This window comes from Emys orbicularis, chromosome 21, assembly GCF_028017835.1.
Source record: "Emys orbicularis isolate rEmyOrb1 chromosome 21, rEmyOrb1.hap1, whole genome shotgun sequence".
Lineage (NCBI taxonomy): Eukaryota > Metazoa > Chordata > Testudines > Emydidae > Emys > Emys orbicularis.
Window position 1 is genome coordinate 15,786,392 of NC_088703.1, and position 15,174 is coordinate 15,801,565.

General features: G+C 40.5%; 1 protein-coding gene across 1 annotated transcript in view; it reads right to left on the minus strand.

Annotated features, from left to right (window-relative positions):
- Positions 1-15,174, minus strand: part of LOC135893050 (butyrophilin-like protein 2) — a 48,495-nt gene that overhangs the window by 10,530 nt on the left and 22,791 nt on the right. The window contains exon 2 of the mRNA XM_065420841.1: positions 332-682. Coding sequence (XP_065276913.1) covers positions 332-682 — 351 coding nt within the window. The remainder of the gene's footprint in view (positions 1-331; positions 683-15,174) is intronic.

Genomic DNA, 15,174 nt, shown 5'->3' on the forward strand with positions numbered 1-15,174 from the left:
AGAGTCATTTAAGAGAGAGGTGGAATCGCCTGCCAGATTTCATTTGATTCAGGCCCCAGCTGTAGAGCAGGCCCTCAGGAATGAGTGACACATTTATTCATGTTTTGTACCCCAGACCTGTCAGTTGCATTTCCCATGGGGATTTGACTCAGTAAATAATCCTGTTGCTTTAATCACTAGGACACCCAGCTCCCAAATCACCCCTGTTACAATCCTACTGACTTCACAGGAGTTGCCCCTGGGATGGATTTGCCCTTTCTCAGTCTCCCATTTCCAGACAGTAGAAGATTCATGATTACCTTGGTGTAAACTAAGAAGTTGTTTCACTGACCTGTCACATCCAGTTCAATGTAGGCTTCTCCATGCCAGTCTGAGACATCAACCTGGCAGGCATATTTCCCTTTGTCGGTGACCTGGATGTTCTTCAGCTTCAGGGAGAGGTTTCCTTTGCTCAGCTGAGATGTGAAGAACTCCGTTCGGCCCTGGTATCCCTCACCCTGCCTTTCTGTTTGTGTTCCTCCATTATAGAAGGTCACTTCTATTCTCTCCAGAGGTCTTGCAAGTGTCCACTGGACACCAGTGCTCAGAGGGACCCTTGGGGATGACAGGTAGCAAGGCAGGATAGCATCTTCTCCAGCGACTCCAATGACAATATTATCAGGGGTATGGATTGTAAACTGGCCTGTATGGAGACACAGATACATCTTTGTAATATGCTTTGGGTTGTTCTCTATGGAATGCAGATGTGAATTACTATGGGGATCCCTATCCAAACCCATAGGGAGGCAGCTAGAAGATTCAACTCAAATGTGAAAACAGTTCCAATCTATGTCCCACCATTCCGGTCAGTGTTCTTTCTCTTTTCATATCACACTAAATATAATAGAAGTTATCCCGCAACCTGGGAGTCAGGAACATGTCCCCCTTGTTTAATGGGGCTGAACAGTGAGATTACCCCTCTGCTCTGATTTATTTTAGCAATTTATTATTATTTAAAGGTCAATAACATTTTAAATGTTTAAAGACGGAAAATATGTTTTCTATTTATCTTCCACATTTTTCCTATCAAAATATGAAGGGCCACATTATCTATCTATCTATCTATCTATCTATCTATCTATCTATCTATCTATCTATCTATCCACCATTTACTTACACACACAAACATGCAGATGCATTTTGAAGAATAATAAATATTGGTGCGAGCAAGGTGCAGAGTGATAGGTGTTTGGATACTGTATCAGACAATGCATCTTTTCCTGCCATTATTCCATCTCCAGAAGGCATTCCAAGTGCAGAATGCCTGCACCATCCAGCTTAAGCCATACCATGGTTAAATTGTTATTGAACTGAGGAGAGCACACATCATAAAATTCTCATAGCAACTTTTGGTCTCTGTTGTCCAACACTGGACTGAAATCAGGGATGCAGATATCTGAAGTTCTAATTATCTTCCAACACTTAAGACTTACTGTTTATATTTTTTAGTTAATTATTGTTACTTTAAATCCAATCTGACAGTCCCTCAGTAGCTAATCAGCAATAATTCCTAGTGAAATGACCTTCTCCTATTGATTGATTAGTTTAAACACATTAAACAGAATAATTTCTCTGAAAATAAAAAAGGTTAGACTCTCATTTTCTGAAATGAAAACTCCTATTCTGAACAATAAAACAAAATACATAGGCCCATAGCTGTTAAGGCCAGACCATTTAGTCTGACCTCCTGTGTAACCCAGGCCTAAATCAAGCCAAGTATCTTGTGCATCTCTTTTTATAAAGATGCCAAATCCTGACATAAAAATTTCAAGTGATGGAGAATCCACCACAGCCCCTAGTTCCAGTGATTAGTCACCCTCACAGTTACAGATTCACATCTTATTTCTAGTTTGAATGTTCTACGTTCGACTTCCAGCTGCTGGATACTGTTCTGGCTTTCAATACTAAAATGCCCTTTGCTTTCACAAATCTCCCTGCGTTACTTAGATATTTATGGATCATGGTTAAGTAATTTCTTAACCCTATTTTCATAAAGCGAAATAGATTGAGCTCCTGAAGTCACTCATTGTACGGTGTGTTTTCCAGATCTCAAACCCATCTCTTTTGGTGCTAGTGATTCTTTCCATTCCTATGTAATGATTAATTGACTCTTAAAATTTGTCTGACACAGAATTCTCATTACCTGTAGCCAGGTGGGGTATTTGTAGAAAAATCAGTAACTGAATAGTTGTCACTGAAGGAAATAAGGAATCCATCACTGAGCAGGATCTGGGAAAGTGGCTTTCAAAATACCAGCAGGACATCAAGGGTGCAACTTCCAGGGTCAGATCTTGTCAGCCTCCATCAGTCAGGAAATGCAAACCATGAAATGACAGCAATGAGTTTAGATAATAGCTCCAAACATTAGGAAGAACATAAAGAGAATGTTACAGAAAGAGCCCAGTGAGTGTAAAGGGAGTTTTACCATTGACTTCCACAGGAACAGGATCGGGCCCAGTGTCTTGACACACACACTGAGCAAACATACAATTACGGCAGGCACTTAAGGGTCTCCCAGGGGAGTGAGCTCACCACAAGGTTATAGAGTCAGTCTCTCGCTGCTAACTGAATATTTAATTGTTTCATCCAAAGTGGAAAAGCTTCAACAACAGAGCCCCACTCTAGAATACCCAGTAGCCCACTGGCGAGGGCAGTTACCTGGGTTCACATCTCGACTACAAATCAGACAAGGTGGGAACTTGAACTTCAGTATCCCACAACCCCACTCAGCGCTCTAATCACTGGCCTATTGGCCTTCTCCTCCATGTTTTTTTGTGGAAAAGGGCTCCCTGGCTTAGGGACCCAGCTCCAGGTGAGAGATGACAACTCAGCATCCCAAGTGGAGATAGGAGCCTCCCTCCGCCCTGGAGTTAAGGTACCTAACGACCTTTGAGTGAGGGGCTTTGACCATCCCCTCTCCTCAGCACTTCCTCGTTCTAGCCTAGCCAGCTCCCCACTCAGCTTGCTGGCTTTTGTGGATCCCATTTCTACGTGCCGCTCTCTCCCCCTGTATTGTGTAGGGACCCTCGGCAGCTCACAAAGGGCTGAGGATCCCACTGGGAAGCAGGGCACCTAGCAGTTAGGTGCTGCAATGCTGAGCCGATCTCCTATTTTTAGAACTAGCCCTCGCTGCGCTGCAGGGGCCGAGCATGCTCACTTCACAGCTCTCTCAGTCAGGGAACATAAGAACTAAACTGATTCTCCCAAACGTTACTGCAGAACAAAATGGAGCAATATGCTGCTGGGGAACAATCCAATTGGTTTTTTGCCTGTAAATGTGAAATTATAGTAAATCAGAACTGTACCCAACTGTCTTGACCCAGTAGCAATAAAAAGTTGGCCAAGCTCTGGTTCTGTGTAGTTGCTCCCTAACTTTGCAGTATCTATTGCTAAATGAAATTTGCGCCCAAAGTTTGTTGTTACAAGGAAACAGAAATCATTTAATTCCTATGAAAGAGAAACTAAATACAGTAATTAATTAGATTGACCAAGTATTAAAACCGGTTCGCTGGTGAGATCCAGTGCACACAACTCTGGCATTTCATTTTCATAGACACTGGGCCAGCCAGGGTTAAACAACCAGCAGGCTAAGTGACCCAAGATCAACCTTTGAAAACATATTAGAGAAGTACTGAAATGGCCTACAGGAACATTTCTTGTCGATAGTTATCAAAGCCATGTAAGTGGACTAAATCCTTTGAAATGCAAACCTATATTGTCAGAGAATTAGACGTTAATACTAATTGTATTTGTCTATGTTTCTCTATATCTGTTGGGAGTTTAACAAAGTTATCTAATTAGCATGTAGATGCTAAACTTTGGTTCCGGTCTATAATATTTCATTACTATATTCTATTGATGCACAGATCAAAAGGCAATATTAGCAATTAGGTGAAACTTGAGTGCAACAATATCATTGCCTTTATTTCTCTTTGAAGTTTATAGTAAACTACCTGTGAATATTTGACTGGTAAATTGCCTTATGCTAATAGATGCAACTAATGACCTGTGTATAAATAAGAAATAGGAATATTGCTTCAAAAGCCACAATTGGTATTACCTATTTTTCCTCCAAGGGATACCCACTGTTACCTGCTGTCAAGAGACTATCCTAACCTGTGAGAGAGATAAAAAAGAACTTTGGGATCTGATCCTTTTTTCATCTCAGATCTGCTTAAGCTTCGTCAGCGGAAAGTTAAGTCACAAGACTGAGGTCTCCAGGTACCCTGGACTGTCCCTGCAAATTCTTATGGAAGGATTTGAACAAACGCTGCACGTCGACGGCCTATTGGACTATAACCTATGGAATTGATTGTGTTAATACTTTCTAGAAATTAGCAAGCTCACCATCTCTGTTATGAAACAGACCTAAGAACTTTCTCCATATCTGTATGTATAACAATCTTTTAACCACAAAACTCTCTCTTCTCTTTTTAGGTAAATCTTAGTTTAGTTTATAAGAATCGGCTGCAAGCGTGTATTTGGGTAAGATCGGAAATACTTATGGATCTGGTGGGAGATGTGGGACTGGCAGAACTTTATATATAGTGAACAAGATTTAAAATAATTCTCATCATATTTGACTTGTCTGTCTGGGAGGAAGGCCAGGAGATCTATGCTTTAGTTTCTTGATAACCAGTAAGGTGTTGTAGTAGCTGTTTTGTTGCTGGCTTGGTGAATCTAATTATTAGAATAAACCACCAGTTTTGGGAATCGTCTACCCCATAATTTGCAGTTTGCCCTGATTGAGCATGGCCCCTCCAGGCACCACGGTCACATAGACCAGAAGGGACCATCATGATGACCTAGTCTGACATCCTCCACATTGCAGGCCACAGAACCTCATCCAGCGACTCCTGAAATACACCCCTAATCTCTGGCTGAGTTACTGAACTCCTCAGATCATGGTTTAAAGACTTCAAGTTACAGAGAAGGCACCCTTTACACTAGTTTAAACCTGCAAGTGACCCATGCCCCAGGCTGCAAAGGAAGGTGAAAACTCCCCTAGGGTCTCTGGCAATCTGACCCAGAGAAAAATTCCTTCCCAACCCCAAATATGGTGATCAGTTGGACCCTGAACATGTGGGCAAGACCCACCAGGCAGATACCTGGGAAAGAATTCTCTGCAGTAACTCAGAGTCCTCCCTATCTAGTGTTCCATCACCGGCCGTTGGAGATATTTGCTGCTAGCAGTCACAGATTGGCTACATACCATTGTAGGCAGTCTCATTATACCATCCCCTCCATAAACTTATCAAGCTCAGTCTTTCAGATATAGTTGTGGACACACGTGTTAATAATTACAGCAATTCTAATAATGTGTTGTAAGATAATTTGTATGTTAAAGGACTGGCAAAGGAAACTAGTATTGGAAAATGCCACCTTATTCTATCAAGTATAATAAGCAACACCCTCAGAAATATTATATTTCTGAAAGTTTTGAAGGGAACAATTCAATACCAATTACCTAAATTAAAAAGAGCACCTAAAAAGGCACATGCAAAGATACTAACAGGACAAAGGTTATTTTAATGGATTGTATTGTGTTGGAGGACATAGATAAGAGGATGTTAATGAGTACAAAAAATACACAAAACATTATGGTATATGTACCTATGTTGGGAAAAACAGAAAGAAGGTGACATGAAATGAAACTAGTGTAGATAGCAAAAAATATGTACATAGAAGCTTGGGAATGTGTATTGTACGGGTTACGCTGATAGGAGGGAAGCTAATGAAAACGTAATGTGAAAAGGTATAAGAAACCAAGTTAACAATGGCTGAAGTCCGAGAAATACCAGGTGGGAAACTGAAGGAACCAGGCCTGAGACTGAGAAGACCATTATGAAGTGCAGGCAAGTTTCCCAGTACCACAGACCTTGGTAATTTGGGCCCCTACCACTTGTCTGTTTATTGTCTGGCATAAATATATGTTCAGCAACTACAAGTGACAATAATTCTGTCTGAAAATGTATAAATATAGGCAAAAATGTATTAAGCCTAAATTGGGTACCTTTTAAATCAGTTTCAACACCAACCCCTGATGCTATTGATTCCCACACACTTTATGTTAATCAGGGCAGTAAAGTTACACCAAAAGTTTGCTTCTGTTCGGAGTCTGATTCAAGCAAAAATGTTTTCAAGTTTTACTTATTTGCATAATTAAGGAACATATTTCTTCTTCCCTTCCTGCTCTCCAACATCAATTCCCCATTTCTAAAAAGAAAAAGCATTATTTATGAGGCTTGATTCTCCCTTCACTGACACCATGTAAATTAGGCATAACTCCACTGAAGTCAGTATGGTAATACCGGTATAAAATAGACAAAAGCAGGAGATGACTCAGACTGATCTTTCTCTCTGGTTTCCATTTGTACTTTTCACAACCAGGAGAGAGGATTCATTTTCCACATTTGTTGAAAGATTCCCCAGAGTTGAAGAGCTCTGTGTAAACTCAAAAGCTCGTCTCTCTCCCCAACAAAACTTGGTCCAGTAAAAGATATTACCTCACCCACCTCGTCTCTCTAATATCCAGCAACCTACATGGCTACAATTCCATTGCCTACAACAATTAAACAATACTCAATGAATTTGTCTTAAAAATACAGATCAGATTCTGGATACATTTATTGTGCCAACCTTCCAAGCATGGAGTGCTTGCATGATTTAGTATATGGTTTACGTATAAAAATCCCAGATGGGTGAATAAAGCTATTCAATTATCAGTATTAAGCTCTTTCAAAAAACTCCTTTGATTAGAAACAACCACTCTACGTCACAATGCTTAATCTCTCCAGTTGAGAGAAAAGTCTTAAATTCCGTGGAAACAAAACACAGCACACTTGAAAGCAAAAATCGCTATTACCTACCAATGGCAGTAATTCTCCGTAATGCAGATTTAAACCAGGAGAGATCCGTTTTTCATTTCCAAATTAAGACAGACAGATGGGATCGTTGCTGCAAATAGGATGAATTTATTTTCTTACCTAGACAACAGGTTCCAGTGATACACCCATCACACCGTCTGTACGGCATGTGGCTCTGGGGAACCTTTGAGCCTTTTGGGATATCAGTTATAGCAGGCTGGAGAATTTACTATCATATTCTCATATGCATATAGCTATCTATTAACCAGACATCGGCACATTTGAAAACATTTTTTTATGAAGGAGATACAGATAGACTTGATGTCATCTGAATCAGTGACATGCTAGGGTGTGTTAAAATTGGGATCTGCTTCTACACACAAACATAAATCCAAATGTTAATTATAGATTCTAGTGGTAATAACTACAATATAATGTAGGCATCTTAACTGTTCTTTATTTAAGACACTTATAGTGATTCTTTATTTAATCCCTTGTTTATTGGCTGCGTTGTTTGTTTGTTTGTTTTGTTTTTGCCTTTCTCTGCAGGATGGATTATCTGCTGGAATCATTTGGGCAACTCACCTCATCAATTCCCTGCCATTGTAAGGGCCTTAGGCATTGTTGGCCCCTCAATCTCTCTTTGTCTCTCACCAGAGACACACAATAGTTTAGTCTCCTGAGGACTGAAATGCTTTAGTCTAACCAGTTATTGGGCTGAACGCAGGAGTTACTGGGTGAAATGTGATGGCCTCTGTCACAGGAGGTCAGGCTAGATGATCTAATGATTCCTTCTGGCATTAAGCTCTATGAAACTATGGAATCTACCAAAAAAGCAGGGGTCCCTTGTATCTAGTGTATTGTGCCTAAAATTACAGCCCATAAACTGTGTGTAAAGACTGGATTTTCTGAGGATTTTCAAGTAGATATATTAATTCAATTAAGTGGAACTTAATTAAACATGACCCTTTGAAGATGTGGTATATTTATTTTTATATGATAATGTTTATGGAGCCTTTCTAGGCAGAGAACCACAGTCCCAAAAGTGACAAACTGTAAAATGTTGGCTAGGCTTCAGTTGAAGAAACTAGTTCTTAATGAAGTTACTAATGATTGCTATACCTCAATAATATGATTATACCCAGCTAGATCAATAGCATGTCATCTGTCATTGTTATGTCAGAAGGAACTCAACCAGTCATCATTGTTCTTCTCAAGTTAATATACATGCTGCAATTCTGTTGGTTGTATACTTGCAGCCAGAGAAGAGTGACTGTGCTCGAGAGAATGCAGGAAAAAAAACTACATTCCTCATTGTGAAAAAAAACTTTTGAATTTTTTGGTTGCAAATCAGAATGAGATATTCATTAGAGGAGGGAATTGAACAGAAGTCTCACACCCTATCAAACAGGCTGCAGAGGCCTCTGTGTGACTTTCTCAAATTCTCCTGTTGGAACTGTTCCACTGTGTATAAATAATTAATTATTGAGCGGGCCAGAAAGAAGGTGACTATATTGCCTAGTGGTTAGGGCACTCACGTGGGAGATCTGGGTTCAAATCCCTGCTCCAATGAATGTTTAATCATTTATACAAAATGGAAGAGCTCCTCTGGGAGAGACAGAGAAAAGTGCACCTCAGAATACTCAATATCCTGGTAGTTAGGACACTCACATACGATGTGGAAAAATGGATCCACACGTTGTGTTTGGATCAGAACAAGCCTGAGGCATCTTTATTGATTACAAGCATGCAGGGGGTGACAGCTAGCGGAGCTACCCCCCCGAGTCCAGGAACACACAAGCTTTTTAAAGCTTAAAACCACAGTCAAATTACACATACTTCCGTATTAATTACCTTATTTGGAATACATTGCAAAATTAATATAGGTCAAAAGCAAAAATGATCATCTCTCCCTTATTTGGCTTTTCCTGTTATTCTTATTCACATGTCTGTTCTTTTGCGGTTTGACTTTTCTAACACTAGCTGTTTGCAGTCACATTTCGCAAGATTAGCTATGACAAATTGTTCTATTTAGGGACGTTCCACTTCTGCCTCCCTCTGCCCCTTGTACACAGAAACAAGCAGGATCTTAGTTTAAGGCCTGTAAGCAAGCTTGACCAAACTCAGGGCCTTGACTAAAGTTTAAGGCCTGCTAAATTTTCCCTCACACATAGGAAAGCTGAGTTCAAGTCCCAGGTAGAGCAAGGACTTGAACTTGGTTCTTCCATATCAGGTGGATCTGGACCATTTGCTACAATGGGGTTGGTCTCTCTATGGTTCTGAGCAGAAATTCCACTCTGGACTGTCAAAACTACCACTCACATGGCAGTGGTGCTACCGGTGCTGGAATGCTGTGCTCAGTTCTGGTGCCTCCAATTCAAGAAGGATGTTGATACATTTAGTTTACCAAAGAGAAGGTTAACGGGTGACTTGATTTATAATCTATAATTACCTACACAAGGAACAATTTTTTAATAATGGGCTCTTCAGTCCAGCAGAGGAAGGCATAATATGATCCAATAGCTGGAAGTTGAAGCTATACAAATTCAGACTGGAGAGAAAGACTGAACTTTGTACAGTGAAGTTAATTATCCATTCGAACAATTTACCAAGGGTCATGGTGGATCCTCCATCATGGACCATTTTTAAATCAAGATGGACTGTTTCTCTAAAAGATCTGCTCTAGGAATTATTTTGGGGAAGTTCTATGGCCTGCACTATGCCAGAGGTTAGATTAGAGAATCACAAAGATCCCCTTAGATTCTATGAACCTATGAAAGTTTGGGGTTTCCCAAATCAGCAATTTCCAATGAAATACTCTTTATGAAAAAATTCCCAACCAGTTCTAGTAATGTTGCGTAGCAATGGACACATCATTTTCAGTAAGGGGCAGATGACAGAATTATCATTGCGGGGTGTGTGTGCATATAGTGGCATCTCCCAAGAGGATAACAGAACAACTTTAATCAAATTGGGAGGGGTAATGATGGGGCTAAAAATAAACATGCACAATCATAAAACACTTTCTTCTTGTTTGAAGTATTTGCTCTGCTAATTCTGTCCTCCCTTATGTGCACTGAAGAGCTATAGTTAACAAATTAATGACTAGACAAAGAGCATGCTTTGAAGAGAACCATTTTTTAACACAACTCAACATTTCATATACCACTGATAGAAATTCGATAGAAATGAAGATTATGTATTATTATAATGTAAATAAAGCTTTTATCTGAATGTATTTTATAATGATTAATTATTATTATTATTCATAAAGCTCCCAACCAGGAACCAGGGCCGCATTGTGCTGGGTGCTGTACAGACACAGAATAAAAGGCAGTTCCCTTCCCTATTGATTTCTATTGTTCTTTTCAGGGCAAATCCTCTACCCAGAGCTAAAAGCAGGACGAAGAGGACTCAAGAGCACTACTGTTCCAGCAGGTCCTTCTTTTCACTTGCTCTGTCTGAATTGGTAACATTCTGCATTTGGGTCTCTGTGGTCGGTCCCTTCTTCCCAAGCTTGCTAAACTCATTCCCAGGAAGCATCGCTCCTCACAATCCCATGTGCTGTAACCATGGCCATGCTGGGAATGGTTTGGCCACACAAGGCATGCTCTCGTCAGGTGTCTATGGGGCTGTGCAGATTCTAAGCTCCTATCTGTGGGCAGGAGTCTGATGGAGGAGTCTTATGTGGGTTTCTATGCGGATGAGTCCTGAACTATGACATTCAGATTAAAAAATGAGCACTATACAAAATCAATGAAGCACAGATTACATGGATTAAAACTCACTGACAGATGGATCTCTAAAAGTAATTCTCAATGGGGAACCATCACTCAATGGAGGTGTTTCTGCTGGGGCCTCATAGGGTCCAAGGCTATTCAATAGCTTTGTCAACAATCTGGAAGAACATATAAAATCCTTACTGACAAAGTTTGCAGATGACAAAAACATTGGTAGAGTTGTAAATGGTGATGGGGAAAGGTCAATTCTACGGACCAACCTGGATCGCTTCATAGGGGGGCTCATTTGAAGAACATATGCAGTAATGTAGCTACATGCAATATCTAGGAATGAAGAAGAATGTAGGTCACATTGGCAGAAAGGATTTAGGAGATATGGTGTAACCAGCTGAACATGAGATTGCAGTATGATACTGTTGCTAAAAAAGCAAATGTGATCTTTGTCTGTATGAGCAGGGAACTATCAGGTAGAAATAGGAAGGTGTAATTACCACTGTAGACAAATGTTGGATGTTGACAAATTGAAAAGAGTTCAGAGAAAGTTGTTTAATTTCACATGCAAAAGCATAGCAAATGGTTGGAAGTGGAAGCTAGACGGACTGGAAATAAAGAGCACATTTTAAAGAGTGAGGTTAGTTAACCATTGAAATAACACACCTAAGGTCATGGTAGATTATCCAACCACTTGAAGACCTTCGATCTGAACTGGATGCCTTTTAAAAGTTCTGATCTAGCTCAAACAAACTTTATGGGTTTTATGGAATGAAGTTCTATGGCCTGTGTTTGTGGAGGTCAGACTGTTGGGGTATGTAAGGGTTAAGTAAAGACTTGGGTAACTGCTATTATGGTAACAGGGAGGGAGGCACAGGCAAGCACCATTTCTTTGCTTGATAAAGTGCCATCCTGCCATAAAGTTCCCTTCCGTTTGTTAAGGATAGGTAAGTGTTGCAGCTGCATAAGGAATGTGGTTGTCTGAAGGATACCCTTTGAGTAAAGAAGTGTTATCTCCCCCTCCCTTCCTTTCCCAGCTACGTAAACGAACTTGGGGCCATGGCCCCTTCCCCCCTTCCCTGTGAACTGCGGATTAAGGGAACATGTATATTCAAGGTATAAATGTCTGTATAATATGCTTAATGCTGTAAACAGTAAACAGGGACAGGTATAATTATATTCAGTATATGGCTATTAATATTCATTATATGGGCATTCATATTACTGAATAAGGGTTTTGGGGGTGTTGTAGTAAATGTGGGTATTTACATATTAACTTAGATAAAAGGGTGTAATGTGATGAACTCAGGGCTTACTCGACAATTGGGTCGAGGGGAACAAGTACCGCAATAAAGAAGCCCATTTACTCAATCTGCCTCTGGGTCTTTCCATCTTTTCTTTCCATTTCCAACACCGACTAGATGGTCCTAATTGTCCCAGTATTGATAAATCTTGTACTTTTATTACAAGTCTCACAATATTTAGTGTTTCTCTTAAAACTCCAGCTCCAAGAGTCATTAGAATCTCAGGATAATTTTTTTAAATAAGTTTCTAACACTCGTAGTTGCAGAGAATAGCTTGAAACTTGATCTGAGTGAAGCCTGAAGGCTGAGGAGCCAAAAGGCAATGAAAAATAAACTCATGCTTACTGTTTTTTTAATCAAATCTCATGGTTTTTCAGCCAGCCTTATTATTTTTCAAGGCCTAACTCATGATTTTGAAGGCCTGAGGTTGGCAACCCTCTGACCTTCAGCTCTATGAAATCTGTAAACCTGCTCCTCTCAGTGACCTTCCATTCCCCCCATACTTACCTCAACTCATGTCTTTTCCCCCAAAAAATCTCCTTCCCTCTCCCCTAAGTACCCCATTAGCCCCTATATAAATTGGCTTTTTGTACTGTCCCTTCCTATCTTTCTCACGTTCTTCTCCTCCTCACTGTGTCTCTCTCTGCCTCTTGAAAGAACAGAAGCCGATGGCTTCAGTACCATTGCAAACAATGGCAGATGGTGTCCATCATTATTAAGGACAGACTCACCAACGCCAGCAAAAAGCAACCTTCTTAACTGAGGGCCGCTGTGGCCTCCGTATTCATGAGAGTTATGCAGGATGGTGACCATTGTGAAACAGGATACAACTTCACTTGTGTTTATAAACGATGAGATGCTTAAAAAATCATTAGAACTGCTTGAAATTGTTTTTATTCAAAAACATTTTTGATAAATATGCTTTTTTTAAATACAATTTTCACAGGACATTTTAACTGGATTCAAAAATTGTAATTGTTTCAACAAAAATATTAAAATGTTAATTTCTCATTTCTATCCCCCCTTTTTCCTTTTTTTCTAATTTTGCACTGGATAACGGGAGAAAAGGGAGATAAAATGTGAGGGGGGGACAGAAAACTGAAAAAACACATGTATCCGATTCTCTTTAAAAAACTGAATCATTTTGTGGATTTATTTTTTTAACTAAAATGCATCAGAATTTTCAACGAAAAAAGGACAAATACCACTTTTTACCCAGATGTAAAAAGACCCCAAACACCTCCTCCAAAACCCAATGCTGCGATAATATTTTGAGAGTTGACAACTCTGACAGCCCAGACACTGGTGGCACTGGGGCTGGGGGCTGACACCTCAGGGAGGGGAGGATGCCTGATATGGGGGGCTGAGGGCTGTTGACCCCTCAGATTTGGGGGATGATCCCACAGCTGGGTCAGGACCCTGTTCCCTCTTCTACTCCATCAAATCTTTTCCCAGCTTCCCCCAGTGCGTGCAGATATAACTATCCACAGGGAGCTTTTGGGTCTCAGGGGAGCCCTGTAATGTTGTGTTGCCCTGGCAACCAGCACCATGGAGGTGGGGACTAGCACCAGGTGCCTCCAGACTCCCCAGTAGCTTGTGGTTCGTTGGGGAGGGAATGCCCTGGAGTAATGGCACCAAATCCCCCATTGGTGACCCAGACTGGCTGGCCAGTAGCAGCTGGTAAAACAGGCCTGGCCAGGGGCTCCCATTCCAGGGCAAGCCGCCCAGGATAAACCACGCAGAGGGACCTAGTTACATCCTTCATTACCTACCCCCCTCAGAAGGAAATCTGTCCCATTACCTGCCCCCTTAGAGGAATTCTCCTCCCAAAACTACCCTATTATGGAAGATTGGACCCCATAATTTTTCCTTTTATTCCTTTCTTAAATGCAGTGTTGTTGTAGCCATAATGGTCCCACGATATTAGAGAGACAGGCTGGGTGAGGTGATATCATTTATTCGACCAACTTCTGCCCCCCTTCCTTATCCATTAGTTGTGTGATCAAAACTGCAAAAAAGCTTGAGCTACCGTGTTGAAGACAGAATAAAAAACACAGGGGACTTTTGTTAAATAATCATTTCAAGCTTCCTCATTAATCAATTGAATTATGTGTTGCTTGAACTGAAATACAGATTCGGGTGCACTTATATTTGTGCTGTATTGACTGGGATCAATAGAGCCAAAGCTAGCACGTTTCCCATCAGAGAATTACACACAGGTACAGGTTCAAGTTTTACAGAGGTATTGAGCAATGCAATATAAAATATATCAAAATGGCAACAGAAAAGAATCATTCCTTGAGGTCTAGTCAGATACATGTTAAAGAGAAAGCAGACAGAGGAGAACATCCTGGGACATCCATGAAGTTATTCTTTCCATAATCTTAAAGTTTCAAATCAATATAATGAAAAACCAAACACTAACTGTACATCATCAGTTTAGCTGCCACACACTACAGCTAAGACACAAGACACATATTGTTGGGAGACAGGGTTTCTATTAGAAACTCACTTGTCTTCATGAGCACATGACCATTCCTGTTTAACGCTTAAGAATTAGCAACTAAAATAATTTCTACTTTCTCTTTCTTTTGGGGTAGTGTTTTGTTCATGGCATACACACAGAGAAGTTAGATGGAAAAAATTTTTTTTTTCAGGAAGGTTACACCTCAACACTACTTTATTGCTTAGTTCAGAGCCCAAACAATATTAACCAAAAACAGAGAGAGAGAGAGAGACAAGGCAGGCTGTTCCCTAAGGCACAGAGGCACAACTCACCCACCTTGCTACCAGAAGGGTCTTCTGTGGACGGCCCGAATCAGCATGGTCACATAACTTCCTTTAGCAACCTCTACCCTCTGAAGTGAGTTTTATTTCTCCAAAGAAACTGGATCTAATATTTCCTTTCTTGGAGGTTTTAAATGGATAGGGACTCTGATGGGGTGGATTGCCAGCAGATTCTGATCTCTTGTGCTGTTGCTAGGACTGAGGAATGGGAAATATAAGAATTTCTCAAAAACAATGAGAGGTCCTTGTGGCACCTTAGAGATTAACAAATTTATTTGGGCATAAGCTTTCGTGGGCTAGAGCCCACTTCATCAGATGCATGAAGTGAAAAATACAGGAGCAGGTATAAATACATGAAAGGATGAGGTTTGCTTTACCAAGTCTGAGGTCAGTCTAATGAGATAAATCAATTAACATCAGGATACCAAGGGAGGAAAAATAACTTTT